Genomic DNA, 13882 nt, shown 5'->3' on the forward strand with positions numbered 1-13882 from the left:
GAAGAAAAACACGAACAAAGAGTGGAAGAATGTACCTTGTATGTTAGTTAATAAATATTGTAATAACGTTGTTATTTAATCTATGAAAGCTAGTTCAAAAAAAAAAAGAAAACTGCCCAAGCAGTTGGCAAAAAAGAAGGGTGGTATCGAAAATTGAAAATAAAATTAAAGTTAACTCATAATCAACGGAGTTTCTCACTGGGGGTCAAAATGTCCCATTGGACAAATATGGGGCCTAAAATGGCTAGGTTGGTCCTCTTTGGGGCGCCATAGCCCAAATGTATCTCATTTTCGCGCCATGTAAATGTCTATGCAGAAAGAACAGGGTGATTTCACTCTTCTTTTCGAAGAAACCCTAAGTCTGAAATGAAGATTTAGTCTCTTCGGCAAGGAAGGGGGTTCCCCATGGGAGGATCCGGAATTTTTTTTCACAGAGACGCCCAATTTTTTGCTGTCAGTAGTTATCATCAATATATTATGAATTTATGATACTCTCTAAATGTCAACTAATTTCTGCATTAAGTACATAGAAGTTTTTAATTTCGATTATTAACTTATATTGAACCTCAATCAAATGTGATGATAATATTACGTTTTAAGTTAAGATCATTCAGTATTTGACACTCTTTTTTATTCAATATACCAACTAAAAGGGAATGTGTAAGTACTCAAATCTTGTGGATGATAGTTAGAACTCCACCTGGTATCAAGAGAAATTTTACAAATATTCACATCCCATTTTTACTTTGACGGTGCACTATCACAAGACCAGTTTCTACTTCGCGCACGTGAATTTGGCAATCTAGGATTCCAATTTGTGTAATTTTAGACATAGCTACACAGATTCATATCCAAATATCGTGTGGACTTGCCAGTAATTGGTCCATATAATTTTATTTCATCAAACGCCTCCCTCGTTCACCATTTGGTGCCTACAGTATGGTTTTATTTCATTACTTTGGCAGTTAGTAAGTGCTAATGACATTATTAACTAGGAAATTATGATACTTGAAAGCAAGCTTTGATATCTCAGTTGTATCAACTGCAAAATCAACAATGCATATTTGGCAGTTGAGGGGCGTATACGGATAAAATCATATAGATATAAATGTACATGAAGAAAATATATCATGGAAATGTACATGAAGAGGAGAGCTATCGGCTACTTGCATTACTAACATACTTATTGAATTTTCATGATATTGTTTCTTATGCACGCTAATAGATGCTTGCGTAGTGGTAATGTAAAGAGAGAATCATACATATGAGCTACCATCATAATAATACGCTCATCTACACATTTATGTCTACGACATGGTAAGCGTGTATATTACACGAGGATCGGACTTTAATTCTACTTATGACTTTTTTTTTTACTTATAACATCCAGATCATTTCTCATTGATTTGATGTGCAAGGAATTACTTGAGTGGTCACGACACTATATTGTTTTGGAATGCCGAAAAGCAGATTATGTTTGAGTGGACTTTGCAACAAAAGGTCTTATGCCCAAAAGCAGATTATGTTTGAGTGGACTTTTGTGATTCAGTAGTTCCTTTTTTATCCTTTATGCATCACACACCATTGTAGCAATGTAGTTATTTTCTCGTCTTTCAAGTATATTATGCACCCTCTCATAAAAAAAAAAGTATATTATGCACCAGACTAGAAAATTACAAGCAACATCTCAACATTAAAGAATGTTTGCTGTTACTGTAAAAATGAGTATCTCTTCCCATGTATACTGATGTGATAAGATGCAATGTAGTAGATTTCGACCCGTTTGGAGATAGTTACAAATTTATGGAAATGTTGTTTTATTTGTATGGATATCATGGTCAGTTTCGTTAGGAAATCAGAAAATAAAAAGAAGCATAAAAGCATGTTACCAAGTTCTAACAATAGTTCTGGTGTGTAAAAATGTAACTAAATAGCATTGTGTCCCGAATATTTTAACTTTTAGTACCAAATATATATCACACTATGGAGTGAACACATCAATAGTTTCATGCTTCTATATGTTACTGTCATGTGGGAGATGGTTACGTGGTTTAACATGTGGATCTTCTTACATCAGCTTCCTCAGTTGTCATGTACGAGCAAACCGATCCTTGCAATGAGGAGGTTTAGAATGGCACTCCAGAAAAAGTCATGTTAGCCGTTATAATTCTATATAAAATGCAATAATTTTTGTCATCTCCTTTTAATTTTGTTCTTTCTATAACTGCTCCCGCCACGTGATGCAAAATTCACTTTATGATTACAGTCATAAGTAAGCAATCTTCATTTTAACTAATTAGTTAAGTTATAGGAATCACTATCTTTATATTTGTCGATAAATATCTATCTTTTTGTAAGCGTGATTTGGCAGAATTGATCATAGATTGTCATTTATTGGTTACTTTAATTGATCAGGGACGGAGGTTTTGTGTGGCGTGAGTCGTGTCAAAATGACGATCTTCTTTCTCACTAGTTCTTCCATAGAACACGTAATCAACCTCCTTGAACGTGTCCGAAAGCAAAGGATAAGCAATGTCTTTGTTGTTGTTCCTCAGTCACCGTCCCTTGCATGTTTCTTCTACTCCCTTTTGAAGAGTTCCAACCAAGATTTTCTTCTCGGGCTATCTTTAGGAGATCCTCTAGTTCATGTGCTATTGGTTCTCAAGTGCTTCAAAGATGCTTTCTTGGATCTAGCTTCTCTAAACAGAGAAGTAATTGGAATTCATCAACGAGCTAAAAGTTTCTTTACGGTCTATGGGACACAGGACATCATGTTTTGGGATTTTATTTCTGTGTCAAAATGTGAGTTTGAGGTTTCTAATGACAAAACAAGAAGTGGTTACCAAAATCAGGGGAAATGCCGAATCTGCATCTTGGTTACAACGAGGTGCCTCTTCTGGTGTCATTTCTGGATTATGGGTTTGCTTCTCAAATTTAAGACCGGTTTATGCGGAAGTAAGTAAAGAAGAGAACAGTTCACAGGATGATTATGATTTATCCATGAAAAGCTATTCCCATGGAAAAATAATCTACACTGATTTTTCTATAATTGGTAAGAAATGTTCTCTTTGCTTTTTCTAAGAAAACATCTTCTCGGTAACAAATATTTCAGTGTGGTGAGTTTATTGTCTTGATAATTCATTATAGCTTCTAAATTAAAACTGCTAACAAGAGTTCGACTGATTCTCGCAGTTTTTTGCTTAATGTATACATTTGTTATCATGTAGGTATACCCGGAGACGGTAGATGTTTATTCCGTTCTGTGGCTCATGGAGCCTATTTACAATCTGGAAAATCATCTCTTAATGAGATCCTTGAAAGAGAATTAGCCGATGACTTGCGAAATAGAGTATGTTTACCCGGCCTTTTAACTGTTTTAGTGTAAAGTTAAACCCCAATCGTTTTTGCTACTATTCATAGAGAACTTGTCCGAGGTAACCAATTAGTTCAGTTCAAGACATTGGGAATGTCTAATCTGGTAATTTGTTTTAATGGCTTTTTCCGTGTAACTTCGGACTTTTATAGGTTGCCGATGAGTTCATAAGAAGGCGGGAACAAACTGAATGGTGAGCTTTTCCAAATAAAGTAGACTTTAGTTTCACATATGGATAACCTTGGTATAACTATGTAATTTTCAATTTTCCTCATGGTTGAATATTTGATGGATTCGATATCATCAACAGGTTTGTCGAAGGTGATTTTGACACGTATATTTCTCAGATTAAGAAGCCGCATATATGGGGCGGTGAGCCCGAATTATTCATGTGCTCGCATGTTCTCCAGTAAGTCTTCCTCATTGCTTCCTGTGATTGGTATTGGGTGTTAACCTTATTACTTATTAGTCGATATCCCCGAAGTTTGAATTCAAACACTGTAACGTCCTAACTTCATCTTGAATCATTTACCAAGTCTATCCCCTGATTGCGTTTTAAACTTAAGTTTGTGAATGAGCAATCTTTCGTAGCAAGTCATTGTGATTGGGCCTCAGAGTCGGAAAGGTTGGTGCTTTGTGTGAAGCCTCACCGTAGGTAAATTCATACCCTTATCGTACTCGAAGTTCAGTGCGCCACACCAGGTCAACTATTAAAAAAGAAATCGAATGCAATATCGGACAAATTCCTTTAACACAAGCAATATAAAGACCAATATACTTTATACTGCATATTATGGGGTTTGGAAGTTAGAAGCTTTGAACGAGATATCTTCGGACTATGATCTACTCGCTAAGGAAAACATCTTCACAAGAATCAGCTCTAAATGAGTAGACAAAGATGTTATATCTCAATCTTCTATTATATAAATATTCCACAAGATTTGTGTATGTAATGATTGAGCTTGGGTAGCGTTGGATTTGTTGACCATGGAATCGAATGCAATATCGGACAAATTCCTTTAACACAAGCAATATAAAGACCAATATACTTTATACTGCATATTATGGGGTTTGGAAGTTAGAAGCTTTGAACGAGATATCTTCGGACTATGATCTACTCGCTAAGGAAAACATCTTCACAAGAATCAGCTCTAAATGAGTAGACAAAGATGTTATATCTCAATCTTCTATTATATAAATATTCCACAAGATTTGTGTATGTAATGATTGAGCTTGGGTAGCGTTGGATTTGTTGACCATGGAATCGAATGCAATATCGGACAAATTCCTTTAACACAAGCAATATAAAGACCAATATACTTTATACTGCATATTATGGGGTTTGGAAGTTAGAAGCTTTGAACGAGATATCTTCGGACTATGATCTACTCGCTAAGGAAAACATCTTCACAAGAATCAGCTCTAAATGAGTAGACAAAGATGTTATATCTCAATCTTCTATTATATAAATATTCCACAAGATTTGTGTATGTAATGATTGAGCTTGGGTAGCGTTGGATTTGTTGACCATGGAATCTGGACCCAACCCAAAATTTCACTGCTAGGGTTGTACTTGTCAAACTTAAACCCTGATTCTGATGAACTGCGGATCTGTTTGTTGTTCTTAAATTTTCTTGTACAAGCATCAGAATTTTGGACCCGAATGTGATGAGAAGTCATGAAGTGATACAAAAATTTATTGCAGAATGCCGATAACAGTTTATCTTTATGACGAAAATGCTGGTGGTTTGATATCCATTGCGGAGTATGGACTAGAATATGAAACGGGGAATCCAGTTAGAGTTCTCTATCACGGTGGCCACTACGATGCATTACAAATTCCTAGCAAGATGGATCCGTATCCGTATCCAATAGATGGCCATTTTCACCACGAACGGTAACTAATCAGGTACGAAAATTGAAACTTCCGAGTTACCTGAAAAAAGGTTTAAGTCTTGTCATTATCTAGTTTTTAGTCGAGTCTATTAGTAAATTTTAGTATCTTTTGTACTATAGAGCCTATATATTTATTTCTTAATAACTTGATCAATAAAGAGCATATAGTTCTCTTCCATCACATGGAACTTGCTTGCCTTTGCAGATTAGTTTTTACCAGAATTTGCTATAGTAAATTTGTTGTATTGTTCATGAATGTGTTTGGTCTTTCTGATTAAGTGATGCTTGTAGAAGTAAATGTCGATATGAACTAAGCAGAAAAGGGGGAATAGGAAACGAGATTTTGTCTATCACCAACATACTGCCATGCCGTGCTGATTGGCACGTCCCATTGTGAACCACTGTACAATGTTCAATTCATTTTTGCAATGTCGGAGGATATTACTAATTAATACGAAATGTGAATAATAATTTGTCGGTTATATTTCGAAAGAAAAAGAAAAGAAAAGAAAAAGCACTGCCTCTGGGCCTATTCTTTGGTGGTCTTCTCAGTTCTTAGCCCTTTTTCTTCCTCTCATTGATGAGCAGTGAGAGCAGCTTTTTCATAATGACTAGGCACTTTGCAGCTTAGGGCACATGCCAAGAGCATAAATGCATTATTCAACAATTGTTGATCCAGACACGATTACAATGTTTATACAACAAGATTTTTCATAATAACAGACATAACTTGCTTTCGGTTGTGAGGCAAACCATCTTATCGTGGAGGAGAAGATGAACGAGAAAGCCGTCTTCTATTGTGAGGCAAGCCATAGAGGAGAGAATAGAGAGGCAGCTACCCAAAATAGTTTAGTGTGGCTATTCAGAACGTATAATGAGGGTCTTTACATGTAATTGATAAATAATTTTGGGCTAATTTGGTAAACACAATTGGACTCCGAATAATATAGAGAACCCCGAAAAATTAGGTAGATTCGACTCTTGCGTGGCTTAGATTCAGCTCTTGTCACCAAAGACTTGTCAAGTACCTAAATGAAAAATGCTACAATTACATAGAATTTCTTACTTAATCCTCGACTTGTTGATTCATCCGAGTAAAATAACGGGTCAAATCATTGTCAAATTTAAAAATAAATTATCTTTTAAATGAAAATGTGTTATCCTCTCTTTGAACTTGGCAGCATCTCCCTTTTTTTGAACTTGGCAGCATCTCCCTAATTGAAGAACTCTTTCTCCTTTGGTAGGAAGTTCAAAATTTTAATTTTGTGCCCAATTTTGTAGACACCCTGGTGTCCATTTTATGAGACCATACTAGGTTTTCAAATTCAAATACCCAGGTTACCAGGTATGATGTATATATATGATCTTTGTCACCCACGGTTGAAAGTGGGTATACATATTTTCATTTTCAATATTTCTCTTCCTCACCTCGAGTCTCGAGACAATTAACAAAAACCCACCAAGTTTCTGAGCATACCACTAGTTCAAATCTCACTTTCACTCTCTCTCTATTTCCTGCAACTCCTGGTTGCAGAAATGTTAGATACCACAGAGAAATACCATTGAAGACAAATATGGAGTTGTGTTCTCATGGGTTACTTCTTCCATTTCTTCTTCTACTACTCTTTTCCTTCTCACCCATCTCTTCTTCTCTCAACTCTGATGGTCTCTCTCTTCTTGCTCTCAAATCAGCCATTACTACTGACCCATACCACACTCTTCGTTCCTGGTCTGAATCCGATTTAACTCCCTGTAACTGGTCCGGGATCACTTGTACTGATAACCAAGTCACTGGTATCTACCTTCCTAACAAGGGTTTTAATGGCTACATTCCTTCTGAACTTGGTGCTCTTTCTTCTCTTCGTCAAATTTCTCTCTCTTCTAATAACTTTACTAAACTAATCCCTTTCCATCTCTTTAATGCAACTTCTCTTGTCTCTTTAGATCTTTCTCAAAATTTATTAACTGGGTCTATTCCAGATCAAATCAAAACCCTAAAATACCTTTCTCATCTTGACCTTTCTTCAAATCTCTTAAATGGGTCTCTCCCTGATTTTCTCAGTGAACTTCCTCAACTTGCTGGAACCTTAAATCTATCTTACAATCATTTCTCCGGTGAAGTTCCACCTTCATTTGGGAAGTTTCGTGTTACTGTCAGTTTAGATCTTCGGTATAATAATCTCACTGGAAAAATTCCTCAGGTTGGGTCATTGTTAAATCAAGGTCCTACTGCTTTCTCTGGAAACCCTAATCTTTGTGGGTTTCCTTTATCAACTCCATGTCCTGAAGCTGAAAACCCTAAAATTCCCGACGACCCATTAAACCCTAACCCTAATGTTGCCGACACTGGGTCAAATGCTTTAAAGCCAGAAGAAGCAAAACCCAGAGGGATATCATCAACCATTTTAATCATCTCTGTGATTTCGATTATACTTGGAGCTATCTCTCTTTCAGTGTGGGTGTTACGGAAAAAATGTAAATCAGGGGAGGGTAAAATAGGAAAAGAGAAATATGAGAAGGACGAGGAAGAAGAAGAAGGGCAAAGAGGTAAATTTGTGGTAGTAGATGAAGGGTTTGGATTGGAATTAGAAGATTTGTTGAGGGCATCTGCGTATGTAGTTGGAAAAAGTAGGGCTGGAATTGTATATAAAGTGGCAGCTGGTAAATTATCCAGTACAACAGGAGTAGTTCTTGCAGTGAGACGGCTGAGTGAAGGAGGAGGTTTTTGGAGGTTTAAGGAGTTCATATCAGAAGTGGAGGCAATTGCGAAAATTCAACACCCGAATATCGTACGGCTGAGAGCTTATTATTTTGCTAGTGATGAGAAACTTCTGGTTTCTGATTTCATCTCTAATGGCAGCTTGTACTCCGCATTGCATGGTAAAATTTCTCCATTCTTTTTGCTTAAATTCCATTTCAGTACCTAAACTTAGATAAAATTACAATGTGGTCATTCATTTATTCGAATGGTAATTTTGCATCAAAAACTTTTTTGAAATAGTTAATGCCAGATTACTCCTTGAAAAAACTTCGTTTTTTTACTCATCGTTGATATATTTCATAACGTTGAGTTTATTTTTTTGAGATTTTATTTTTGTGTTATGTTGTGTGTTCATCTCATGATGTTAAAAATAAGAAAAACACTCCGTTTACACCAATGAGGGACGATAACGCAAACTAAGATCAGTCCTTGGATCACTTTTTGTGAAAACACAAAAAGTGTAAGCGAAGTATAAGTAAAAAAGTAAAGAGAAAGCGACATTGATGAAATATATGCGATGACATGAATCATGAAAGAGGCTAGAAGTAAGCTCTCTAGATAACTCTTGAGGTTAGACACTAGGTGTCTTGGTTATGTTTCCCTTTACGCCCACAGTGATCTACCTAATTGAGGTTGATCTAGGCATCTAGCCTTACCATTTATCGCATCTTGGGGTTCAAGAATTTTAACATGAACTAGTCAGAGTTTGTATGTCAAGTCAGACCTTCATCTCAAATTTAGTTTAATCCTGTAACTAAATACTAACTTCAATATCTAGCTCTTCCTAGAAGTCCTAAATCATTACCATGCCGAGAAAACAAATCTAACCTTTGGGCTTTGAGTTCAATGGACATGCCAAAAAGAACAACTAGAACTTATTTCAACAGAACTAACTTGATCTTTTATGTTACATCCATTTGATTTGATTTGAGCTTTATGTTTAACTTTGGTTCCCTCGAATTTGTACGTGCAATTCTCATCTAAGGGTTTGGCCATGGATTGACCACGTAGATATCGTATGTTTCAGAAATGGGTTTCATTAACTCTTTCTGTCTTTTTGTACTTGTAATGTATACAAGTTGATGGTGATGGGTCTTTGAAGGTTTTGGTTCAGCTGTTTTGGAGTTGTGCACTCAAAACCCTTTCGGGTTTTTATTTGTTTTCATCCACCCTGTTCTGAGTTCTGACCTATTGATTTACTTTTATTTTTATTTGTTTTTTTGCCTGGTTATTTTTGTCTGTTATGTTTTATTTCTTTCTTCCTACTTGAATCTTTTTTGGCAACAACTAAATGCATTTTTGGTCCCGCCAGCCTGCTAAACTTATCCATTTTTTGGATCCCTCGTGGGCCATGAGTGCCGGATACCTTATATAGGTAGTACATGCCCAGATAGAAAAACTAAAAGTTCACCCGTTTTCGGACCAGTCCATTAGTATTTACCCGACAAATAAAATGGGTTGGTGCGGATAATGGGTGCTCTCCAGATTAGTCCAACAAGTCGACCGCGCCCCTATATTTTTGCCCATCCCGTCGTTACAGTGGTATAAACTACCGATGGGCAGTGGCCCAACCCAAGTCCTATTATGGATTACGCTTTACATTATCTTTCTCTTTTCGTTGTGATCGATAAACAGTTGCTTTGTATGAGAATATCCAACCTTATGTAAAGTAGTAAAGCAGGTCTACTTTTCTTGTTCATTTCATATTTTTTGACTTTGTTATCTCAAATTGTGCAGGAGGACCATCAGATTCCTTACCATCTTTACCGTGGGCTTCACGTCTGAAGATCATCCAAGGTTCTGCTCGGGGTCTTGCCTATATTCATGAATGCAGTCCTCGCAAATACGTTCATGCTAACATAAAATCATCAAAAATCCTTCTCGATGAAGATCTTAATCCATATATATCTGGTTTCGGTCTTACCCGTCTTGTTTCAAATAAATCCACGGACCAGAGTTCTAACAAGCAGAGCTTAACCCACAAGGAAGCAATCTCAGGATTTGTGTCTAAAAGTTTGAATTCTCCATCTTCAACATACGTAGCGCCAGAGGTTCGAATATCCAGCAGCAAAATGACCCAGAAGTGTGATGTTTACTCTTTCGGAATTGCAGTTTTGGAAACTCTAACCGGCCGAACTCCAGATGCTGGGCCAGAGAGTGACGATAAGGGATTGGAGAGTTTCGTGAGAAGGGCATTTCGAGAGGAACGTCCATTGTCCGAGATAATAGATCCAGCACTTCTGCACGAGGTATATGCAAAGAAACAAGTTCTTGCAGCGTTTCATATTGCTCTCAGTTGCACAGAGTTGGACCCAGAGATGCGACCAAGGATGCGATCTGTCTCAGAGAGTCTTGATAGGATTGGATCTCATTGAAACTTCGGGGAAATGTTTAATTTAATTTCTCATGTTGTTCCTTTTCTTGTATGATGTTGGAGCTTGGGTAGGAAAAATGGTTGAACATTGTTTTGCACCATGGAATCGATTTCTAGTCAATTTTGCTGTTCATAGAACACAACTAGAAAGACTTAATTCTAACCCTAATTCTCATCTTATTCAAAATCATCCTTCAATTATTCGTCCCTCAGAGTCAAAACTCTTTGCCCTTTGACCACAACCATTGCGGCCACACACTCTTTTAACCTTGTTTGGGTGAAGGAGAACCTTCTTTGGAACCTGGTTTGGAGATCCCAAAGCCAAAATCTGATTACTCAAATACTAGAGTAGATAGCGGTTGTTCGGAGTTGGGGGTGGTGGAGCTGACGATTAGGGGGCAAAATTGAATCAAGTAAATTTTTAGACTAAAAAAAATAGACGTCCCCTCAGTCAATCAAGATTGACCAAGTCTTTACGCCCCGTAGACTATTCCAGATGCTCCAAAGTCACACTATCCGAAGAAATTTGAGTCCAAGAGCTTTAAATAAATTTCCCTGAACCCAAAATTTACACGATTTCACTTTAAAAATACAGTCTATTGTTCATGTGTAAAATGTTTTCAACAGTTTTTGAGCTTTTGGTAGGGCTTTCTGAAGTCCATTCATGGGCTAACCATCACCAGAAAATCGACTTCACAACACAAAACAAATTGTCATTGAGATTAAGCAAATATATCTTCAGTTAGGAAAGATTCTTGACTCTCAATACAAGTCTGAGATGGGACCTGAAGCTGCTCATAGTTTAGCTGTCTAGAAGCTTCGTATACAGCTATGCCAGCACTAACTGAAAGGTTCAAACATCTAACATACGTATCAACCATAGGAATTCGAAGGGTTCCACCACCTAAGTTTTCGCTCTGACAGTCGAATAAAGCTTCAGGTGGCAACCCTGAAGTTTCTGAGCCGAATACAAGCCAATCACCTCGCCTATACGAGAATTCCTGCGAAATAAAGATTGATGAGAGATAAAGAACCGTGAACTTAATAAACTGGCAAAAATGTAATTCACGGTAGCGATTTATGATGTGCTTGTCATCTATGAACAAATGTATTCAAACAAAGCTCTGTAGCAGAGTTAACCCCTTTTCAGTATTTTTCGCCGTGTTGCCTTGGCAATTGTATCAGAGATTAATAAAAGGATATAAGAGGAAGAGAAGGCATATTCTTAATGTGCAATCTTAATCCCAATGAGTTCAGTTATGAGCGAAAAATGTTAGAACATTTAAGCGTTCTCGAAGTTCATAGGCTGGAGAGAGTAAAACTCACCGAGTGTGTCATTGTTCCTCTCTTTGTAAATGCTAGCAGTCTTTTTGGACCCTCCTGTAGTAACAATGAAAGAAATTGAGCACATACAAGGAAAGTAATATTTGTGGCGAGAGAGAGAGAGAGGGAGAGATAGAGACCTGCTGCCTGAAATATTTCCGGAATTCTGCCCACGAGTCATGAATCTTAACGACAACATATCTAATATAGTTGGTTAAAGATACTCATTAACATAAAAGCATGGGGTGGAAGAACTAAGAAGTGTATTAGTTATTATAGATGGATACGGCCAATAGTCCAGTCCTGCCCGCTTCAATTTTGCATCATCAACCTGAAATCCTAATGGCTGAGAAAAGGACCACAGATCAGATTAGTCAGACCTCCAAATAGAGTGAGCAAAAATCTTATATCATTTGAAGTACTAACAAACCTCAACAAGGTGTAATCCCACAGCCGCAGCTGCACATGTTCTGGCCATGCATCCTGTGTTTCCAGGAATCTGCAAAGTCAAAACAAATCAATTGTATCAGGCAAGTACAGATTAAACGTAGTCGATAATTTTTGGGTAGACTAGTTTAGTCACCACTAAAATGAAATCCTATCAACTCTAATAATGGGATAGGAGTCTGAAACGATAAGTTTTTGTTAAAGGTAAGAGAAACAAAGACACAACGCGCTAACAAAGTAACACGGGAACCAGGTACTAACAAAGCAACATCAAATCTATTTGTCGACACCTTCATTTTATCGAGCATTAGAATCTTAGAATATGAACGAAAAGATAGAAGAGGAGTAGTTACAAGTAAAAAAAAAGTGCTGGACTAGTAAGTCCACTTCTCAAACGTGCAAGTTTCATGGGATAACAATCCATATTCTTTTTTGAAAATTTGATACTAACCCATATTAACATAAACACATGCGCCAATTTGCGGCTTTTCCCTACTACACTAGTTAAAATCCACAACTCCAATGTGGACTAAGAATGGTTACAATGTGTTCACCAATCAACAGATGGGATACTTGGTAAAAAGAATGAGACCCGTAACTTACTGGTGTCAAATTGAAAATTACATGTTTCGTGTTCGTCAGTCATTTTACATCATTAACTTACTGGTGTCAAATTGGTCCATGGGTAATTGATTGATCCTCAAAAATTAACCCTTTCTATGATTATGATTCTCAGTTTTATAAGATTTAGAATCTCTCAAATCTTTATACTCTCAAGTCCCCATTCCACATAACAAGAATAGTATGAGTAAATAGTAATTACAACTGAAACTCAAAAATTATCAATCAATATGTTCAATGTGAATCATAGCATTTCATGAAATATGTTGATAAACCCAAAACAGGAAAATAAAAATCTGACCTAATGAGCACAAATTTCAAAAGTTATAAATGTTGGGTACCTGTGGAGAAACTAGTACTACTTGAAGAATTCTATTCTGAGGAACTTCAGTAATTGCTTGGCCAGCTCCATGAGGCAATGAATTCACTTCACCCTTTTCACCTGCACCCAAAAAAACACCAACTTTTCATGGTTATTCTCTAAACCCACTAATTTGACTGTATTAATGAAACTGAATCTGATTCTATACCCAATTAAAATGCAGAAAAAAAAAAAGATAAGAGGGTTTACTCAGGGAGTGTGATTTGAGTAGAGTTGGGGAGGAGGAAAAAGAGGGGTAATAACTGCTTTTCTTGTTTGGGGAGGATAAAAATGGGGAAACTAGAGAAATCCTGGAGCGAAAATGGTGGAGAGGGGATATGAAATTTAGGGTTTTAAAACGGGTCGCGTCCATTTCTCAGTGATGATTGTTGCTACTACCACACTATCCTCCAAGTTCCAGCTATCATTCATGTCTGGAGGAAGACAATTTTTAGCCTGACGCATGAGCAGGTCAATTTGACTTGCTTGGGCTTTTACTCAAATGTTGGGGTTTTTGAGCTCTTCTCATGAACATAGATAAAGGCTTTAAGGACATGGGCTTGGCCTAACTAGATTTTAGCAGTCTAGGAAGAGATTTGGTGGAGTAAATTGGGCCTTGGCTTGCCTCGTATTACCATTATCCTACACCGTCTTGTTGGGTTTTCCTCCTAGTGGGGAAACCTAGTTGGGTTTGGATTAGGAAACCAAACCTGGGCCCGAGTCGAG

The 13882-nt window shown here is 37.1% G+C and overlaps 3 protein-coding genes across 3 annotated transcripts; 2 read left to right on the plus strand and 1 right to left on the minus strand.

The window, feature by feature from the left end:
- The first annotated feature begins 269 nt into the window (after positions 1 to 269).
- LOC147545646 (OVARIAN TUMOR DOMAIN-containing deubiquitinating enzyme 4-like) lies at positions 270 to 5448 on the plus strand. The gene is made up of 6 exons (XM_086633500.1): positions 270 to 453; positions 2416 to 3052; positions 3228 to 3349; positions 3526 to 3566; positions 3684 to 3782; positions 5079 to 5448. The coding sequence occupies exons 2-6, from the start codon at positions 2755 to 2757 to the stop codon at positions 5272 to 5274; spliced, it is 756 nt and encodes a 251-aa protein (XP_086489626.1). The 5' UTR covers positions 270 to 453; positions 2416 to 2754; the 3' UTR covers positions 5275 to 5448.
- A 997-nt stretch (positions 5449 to 6445) lies between these two features.
- On the plus strand, positions 6446 to 10525 carry LOC147545647 (receptor protein kinase-like protein ZAR1). Its single transcript, XM_086633501.1, has 2 exons — positions 6446 to 8149; positions 9768 to 10525. Exons 1-2 carry the CDS (start codon positions 6844 to 6846, stop codon positions 10403 to 10405), a joined length of 1944 nt encoding a protein of 647 aa, XP_086489627.1. The 5' UTR covers positions 6446 to 6843; the 3' UTR covers positions 10406 to 10525.
- A 404-nt stretch (positions 10526 to 10929) lies between these two features.
- On the minus strand, positions 10930 to 13656 carry AGL26 (tRNA (cytidine(34)-2'-O)-methyltransferase). The gene is made up of 7 exons (XM_086633503.1): positions 13367 to 13656; positions 13137 to 13237; positions 12158 to 12226; positions 12015 to 12073; positions 11868 to 11928; positions 11731 to 11784; positions 10930 to 11405 (listed from the first exon to the last, which is right to left on the minus strand). Exons 1-7 carry the CDS (start codon positions 13527 to 13529, stop codon positions 11127 to 11129), a joined length of 786 nt encoding a protein of 261 aa, XP_086489629.1. The 5' UTR covers positions 13530 to 13656; the 3' UTR covers positions 10930 to 11126.
- Between the last annotated feature and the right edge of the window lie 226 nt (positions 13657 to 13882).

Source organism: Eschscholzia californica, unplaced genomic scaffold (genome assembly GCF_041429995.1).
Source record: "Eschscholzia californica isolate CP2 unplaced genomic scaffold, dmEscCali1.0.p SCAF_4, whole genome shotgun sequence".
In the NCBI taxonomy this organism is placed as follows: Eukaryota; Viridiplantae; Streptophyta; class Magnoliopsida; order Ranunculales; family Papaveraceae; genus Eschscholzia; species Eschscholzia californica.